Consider the following 7,481-nt stretch of genomic DNA (forward strand, 5'->3'; position numbering starts at 1 on the left):
GAACTCAATTTTCATCAAGTAATAAGTTTCATTTTCTCATTTAAAGTAAGTAAAGGCGAAAAGGGGGAGAAAGGACTGTCGATCTGTGATCAAAGAAAACTATACCTGAACAATGGGGTACAGATTAACCGGCACAAAAGCCGGACATTACAAGCTAATATAGAGCCTCCGCCCTAGGTTTGTACAACTAAAACCCGACACTTTTGAACATTGGTTTTTGGACCATAAAAATACAAATATGAGACGAAAGTCTACTAGGGACCGATAGATCTACTAAAATCGAATCTAACGATATAAATAACTCGAAGATTGGTTTGGTAAGTTACCTTCAATGTTTGAAAAACCGAGAAACTCCACTCCTTGTTTCCAACTCCAATTTCTCTCTCTATACATGATGGTTTTTTTTATTGGGAAAAGTCTAAAAAAAACTCAATGGACTTTAGTGTTTGAAATTATTAAGTCCTTGGACAATTTTTAGGAACAAATAAGTTCTTAGACATTCTAAAACCTGTTAAATAACTCCTTGAACTTTCTAAAACTTGTTAGATACATTCTTATGACCTATAAAATCAATTAATGTGGTAAAATATGGAAAAAGACTGAAAAAAAGCCAATGGACTTTCAAAAAAATAAAAATATATTTATTTTTAATAAAAATAAATTTAATCAGTAATTGTTTTTAAATCTTTTTTTAATTTGAAAAATCACATGCGAAATATATTTTATTTTTAATTAAAATAAATTTGATTAGTAAGCCTAAAAATTATTTTTTTTAGTTTGAAAAATCATTAAGAGAATATATTTTATTTTTTATTAAAAAGTATTATCAAAAATCTAATTATTTTTGTATATGTAATTATTTTTTGATATATTTGTTTCATTTTATAGATTTAAATACTCTTTTGGTTTAAAAAACGTTTAGGAACTTGATCGCTCAAAATATAAATGTCCATTAAATTTTTTTTCTGATTTTTTTCATTAATTTACACCACATTGACCAGTTGTATAGGTCATAAGAATGTATCTAACATGTTTTGGAATGTCCAATAACTTATTTCTTCCAAAATATTGTCCAAAAACTTAATCATTACAAACACTAAAGTCCATTAAATTTTTTAGATTTTTCCCTTTTTTTTATTCGTAATGGATGAAATGTTCCGAATTCTTTTCTCTACATTTATATCATTTTGTATTATTTAGTTGACGAAAAGAGCCAATAGCGAGTTAGAATGGTACGGTTGCTATCTAAAGATCTGATTTTTAAGACATGTTCTTTAGGCAGGATAGGTCCCTTAACTATAAAGTTATGACCTTTTACCCCCTCCTAAACTTTCAGACTTTTACATTCGACCCCTTCTTTCAATACTTTGGCCAACTTTATATTTTTACCCCTCCTAACATAATATTTTACATTTTCGGTCCAAGGTAAATAAAACGAGCATACCGTTGGAAAAATCTATAACTTTTTCATAAAACATTATGTATTTTATAATTAAGTTAATATGTTATATTGCCACTTTATCTTCATCAGTGAAGTGTTATTTAGTTAACGTCTAGCTGAAAATGGGCAGAGTAAGTTAATATGTTATATTGCCACTTTATCTTAATATATGAGCTACTACGAGCATCTCTAACAGTTGTGTTATATTTTCTCTCTAATATTTTAAATTTAGAGATTTTTTTTTTTCGTTTTCTCTTACACTTTTCTCTATTGTAGAAGAGAGTTTAGCATAGTTGTTGAAACAAATTTTTCTTAAATATTGAAAAAATATAAAATAACATAATAAGCTAATATAAGATGACGTGATATCTGGATGAAAAGAGAGTTTTATGTAATATAAATATTCGAAAAAAAGGTACCATGATAATTCTATGACGATGTGTAATTTTTTTGTTAGATAAAGACGAATAATATAATATCAACTGTACCTAGATATGTTTTGCAATCAATTTATTGTTGTACATCAACATCGTATACAAAATCGTTCTTGTTGAATAATATATTTATGTTGAACAAGTGATTGTTAATTCAATGTAAACATATATATATATATATATATATATATATGTGTGTGTGTGTGTGTGTGTGTGTGTGTGTGTTTATCTTTAGCGGTGGGTCTAAACTAAAGTATCAGTATTATAAAGTAAAGGTGATTTTAAATGAACTGTTTTTACGTTTGATTTGAATCTTTTTCATATTTTTTATACATCAATATTAAGTTTTTCAACTTTTTGCGTAGCAACTCCCTGTAATCGATTTGTTAGAACATCCACAATGATCATATCTGTTAAAAAAAATCGTTTTGAAGACGGTCAGTTTTCCACCGAACGTTTTTTTTTCCCAAAAACTTATTATACAAGCCTCCTCCAAAAAGATAATGCTTTGTAAATATAACTGTTATTTTATAAACGTAAATAATTTATCCTCATTTACCCGAAATAAGCCCCCCTCTTATGTGTCTAACCGATGGTGGACTTGATATGGTATTGAGTTTTTTTCCCTTCAATACCATATACCAACCAATTATAATTGATACTCAAAATTTTATACCATGTATCTACTAACTATAGTTGTACCAATTTAAATGATACCCATTTTTTTTAGGTTGGTACTGATTTTGTACTAAATTCAAGTTATATAGATGAAAACTTGTCATTTTGTTCAAATTTTGAGTTTCTTGGTAACACACATGATGTTTAAGATTTCTAATTGCAACGAATAAAATTTGCAAGCATTTGAATGCTCAAACAAACTAGTTAAAATTACAATCTTTAATATTCAATAGACAAAAAATATAAAAATTATTAAATAAGTCAGTATCATGGTACTAACATGATATGCAACTTTCAGTACCGTGTACCAACCCAGTTAGCATAGTTGGTATTGTACTAACAACCGATTTTAATTAGTACAAATTAAATTGGTAAAGTTGGCACACATATTGATTCGGTTGATTTTGATACAAAATTGTTACTCCTATGTTCAATGATCGATATCCGTGCCATTTTAATCAACTTGACAATAGTCTTTAGAGAAATTAATTAAAATAGTCATTTTGATCGCATAATTTCACCTCTCAGTCATTTCTCTCCAAGAATTACACAAATGACACTACCTCAGTAATTTTTGACAAAATAAATATTTTTTTTACCCACGCCTGCAAATTTCTTTTACATAATGATTAAGAGGTTCTTATGATATAGTATAAAATCAAATATAATTGTTTGGTAGTTGTTTACGATGAAATTAGGGTGCTGAATGGTTAAAGGAGACCCATGATACAAAATCATTTAGAGGGTTTTGGAACCATTAAGAGGCAAACTTTTTTTTTTGTCAAACAAGATTTACCTCTTAACGATTCAGATGTTGGCTCTTAATGAAACTATTAAGAGGTAAACAAACAACCTCTTAATATTGTATTATGTTTAAGGTGTTGAACGGTCTACCCCCAATCATCTTAATTAATAGAGTATTATATAATGAGATTTTAAGTTTATATATGAAAGGCAAAGTTCAGAAAAACTTAACGAATTTTTTCATTTTTATGGATTAAATTTCTGAACAGTAAATAAGTTATTGAACTTTCTGATTTTAGATATTTTAAGTCCATGAACATTCTTTTTGAATAAATAAACAATCCAGTTTTTAAAAATTGGTTGCGTATATCCTTTTAATCCAAAAAAGTTACCTCTAAGCTGAAAAAGTTTTAAATTAAAAAAACTAAATCAGATTTATCGTTCCCAAACCCTACGTTATTCAAACTCCTTGCACCTAGTGATAATAGCTGCTCCTCACCACCCCTTGTCACACTATCATCGAACCTTCTTCCCATGCCTAGACGATGATAAAGAGCAGAAGAGTGACGAGATGGGGCGATGACGGGGAATGATGGGTTTGGTTACGAGAGATTTGAATGATATGGTATTTGGGAACTGTAAAACTAATATATGTTTTTTTTTTTACTTTAAAACATTCATAATCGGTTACAAGTAGTTTTTTAGGTTAAAATGATGTAGGTAACCAATTTCTAAAAGTTTGATGGTTTATTTATTCAAACAAAAAATGTCCAACGACTTGATCATTCAAAATGAGAAAATTTAATGACTTGATCATTCAAAACCAAAAAGTTTGTTGAATTTTTTAGAACTTTTCTCTATATAAAACCAACAACTGCAGGTCTTATAAAAATGCATAATAATAAACTGTTAAAACGAAGTTGAACAACTGAATAGGCCACAAGAAAATCGTTTGTTCCAGATACATAAGCAAATCCATTTTCTTCCGGTTCGCTTATCCCATAAACTACAACACACTTCTAGCTTATATCATGACTTTTGCTCGCTTATCCCTAGCTCGATGCACTCAACTCACTTCACCTACGTAACATGCCGACAACATTTCATTCAGCTCAGTTTCATGATGTAAACGTACATAGAGTCGACGACTGAACGGACATTTGTATGTATATACATACACACACGTATATACATACACATCCTTACATTTCACAAATCAACATAACTGCACAAGAAGTGAGTCTTGAATAGGAGACATATCGCAAACGTAATGGATGGTATTATTAAAACGAACAACCATACCTCATGTTAAATGCACCACATGGTGGGTTTCAGAAGATAAGTTAAACTCAATAATTTAAATTGACTTTTCAAAATTCGATGAATTTATTCTCATTTAAAGATTTGAAAATACATTACAAAAATACAGAGTATCAACAACGGAAATTTCCTTTGCAAATACGTCGCTAAAAAGGTCATCCGTCGGTCAAATACTCGTAGGTAATGCTATCAGCGAGGGATCAACGATGGATTTACGAGGGATATTTTCAGTGACGGATCCGTGAGGGAATGTATTTCTTAAATTCAAGATTGGGAAAAGTAGAAATATTCATGTAATCTAAGAAGAAACCATAGGTTCATAAACACGTACGTTTCTTACAAAGCTGCAACACAATAATTTGTGTTGGATAGGATAAGAATGGTTTCAAAATGTCAAAGGCAATTAATGAATTAAAGCTGATCCCAGCGATCCTCACCAGCCAACCAATTTGCAATAAAATCTCAGCTCTGTGAATCTTTCTATAAATAGAGAAACGTTAACACACTGGTTTCTTCATCCTTTCCTTTTTCAGAAACAATTCAATATGGCTTCAAAGACATTCCTTCTTCTTGCCCTAGCTTTTGCTGTTGTTCTTCTCGTTAGCTCCCAGATCGCTGCTGCTAAGGACTTGGATGAAAGTGAGTAAATTTCATCTCTTTCTGAAATCTTCATTTTTACGTAACCTTTTCATCTTCAGTTTCATGAACTATTGGATCTTGGAATACATAATTATGGATGAATGTTATAATATATACGTTTATGGAATGATGCAGGCGAGGTAGAAGATGCCAAGTATGGTCGTGATGACCGTGGGTACTACAATGGGGGTGGTCGTGGAGGTTACAACGGAGGTGGACGTGGAGGGTATAACAACGGTGGCGGTCGTGGAGGATACAACAACGGAGGTGGCCGTGGAGGGTACAACCATGGTGGTGGGCGTGGAAGAGGATATTGCAGGTATGGTTGCTGCGGTGGCGGACGTTACTACAATGGAGGGTGCAGGTGTTGCAGCACTTTAGCAGAGGCAACTGCATACAAACAAGCTCATGAGGCCCAGACTCACAACTGATCGATCTTGGCATCGTAATCGAACCATCTTGTTACTTATACGTGCTGCTTCAATATATATATGCAACCAAGCCATTCGTGTTTGTATGCTATATAAGTGTTAGAAGAAAAGAAACCAGTGGGATATGTGTGCATGCTCGCTTTCTATTTTGGTTTAATTATCTTTGTACAATAAAAGAAAACCTTTGCCTCCTATCATCAACATGTGCGAGAGGTTCTTCACCTAAATGCTTACCCATTAAGCTCAGTCAATACTATGATTTATTTTATCGGGTAAGATCGTAGTACATCAAAGTGGTATAGTATTCAACAATTTACCCGATAAGTACTTACCTAGGTAAGAGTCGTCACCCTCACTTAAACGACCCCTGAAAGTGACAAGATCGACAAAAAGTATAAAAGTGTCTCAAAACATGCCAAAAAGGATGTTTTGGGGTCGAAAATCCGGTAGGCCCCACGTGGGGTGAACCCAAGGCATGATCATGTTCTTAGATTAGATTCGACGTATTGTGGATTGAAATGGAGACTCGTATCAAAAGTTATCAAGGCTCCGTCTTCGACGCTTAGACTCGCATTAAGATTATTCATAATCTTTAGTAAGACATCATTAATTAAAGACAACCAATAAATACATATCTAACAAAATTAACAAGCATTACAAAAGAAACACCATAATTAAATATCAAAATCATAGAAAAATACTAAAATTGCTTAAAATTACGACACCAAAAGCCTCGAATGAGTCGCCGGGAATAATCAGTGAGTAGTCAAAAGAAAGTTAAATGCTAAACTCGACATTATTAATAACCATCTAAAAACAGATGAAAAGATATAAAATAAAAATGTTGAATTAAAAAAAAATCCTTCCTTTTGTGTATTTAATTTTGTTTCATTGTTTTTTAACTGATGTTCCTTGCATTTTATATCCCAAGTTACTGCTAGTTTAGCGGGTATATCTTTCATATAAAAAGAAAACTTATGAAATTGAGCTGAATAAGTACATGGACTCTATTCGAGAATGAATAGGTCCGCTCCTACTGTAGACGGATTTATTTATAGTAATTAGTCAACATTAATGTAAACCAATATTTCCCGTGGATGTTAACACCCGCTTTGATGGCGACGACCTCTTCAATGATACGGAAAAGTACTTCATTAATTCATTTATTTTCTAAATCGTCTGTCATCTTTTTAATTATTAATTTTAATGAAGTAAAGATTTTAAATCTGTGGGAGATTAATTACATTCTTGTATATTGCTAAATGCACTCCTATCTAGTATTTTTCATTTTACACACATCAACATTATAACTCATTTTTTACATTTTTAATACATGAATTGATCTTATTTTGACATTAAAGATGGTGCAAATAGCAATCCTCTTTATTTTTCACTCTTAATTATAAATCCACATAATATAATGATTCAAGGATGTTGTTGGGTTGAAATAATTTAACACGACAAAAAGAATATCTCATACTTCATTTAGAGAACTAAAAAAGTATTATATGATCCATAAAAAAACAGAATAAATCACTTACAAGTTTAGCCAAAATAAAAAATAGATATGTTTGATCTTTAAAACGGGCAAAAATTTCAGTAGATAACGCAAATATTGGGTAATGACTTTGTCTTATGTCTATTGATATATGATAAGACGTGTAAAAAGAGAGCTACAAAGGCGACTTTGGTGGGCAGTCATAAATGAAGTAGAACGCATGGCTAAACAATATATCTATACTATATTGTTGGTCCCAAAAGGGTCTACAAGAATACTAAACAGTTTGTAGAAGG

General features: G+C 31.3%; 1 protein-coding gene across 1 annotated transcript; it reads left to right on the forward strand.

The window, feature by feature from the left end:
- The first annotated feature begins 5,139 nt into the window (after positions 1-5,139).
- On the forward strand, positions 5,140-5,884 carry LOC112507604 (abscisic acid and environmental stress-inducible protein-like). The gene is made up of 2 exons (XM_025112253.1): positions 5,140-5,256; positions 5,392-5,884. Exons 1-2 carry the CDS (start codon positions 5,163-5,165, stop codon positions 5,685-5,687), a joined length of 390 nt encoding a protein of 129 aa, XP_024968021.1. The 5' UTR covers positions 5,140-5,162; the 3' UTR covers positions 5,688-5,884.
- Positions 5,885-7,481: the final 1,597 nt, after the last annotated feature.

This window comes from Cynara cardunculus (assembly GCF_001531365.2).
Source record: "Cynara cardunculus var. scolymus isolate 2C chromosome LG 2, CcrdV1, whole genome shotgun sequence".
NCBI lineage: Eukaryota > Viridiplantae > Streptophyta > Magnoliopsida > Asterales > Asteraceae > Cynara > Cynara cardunculus.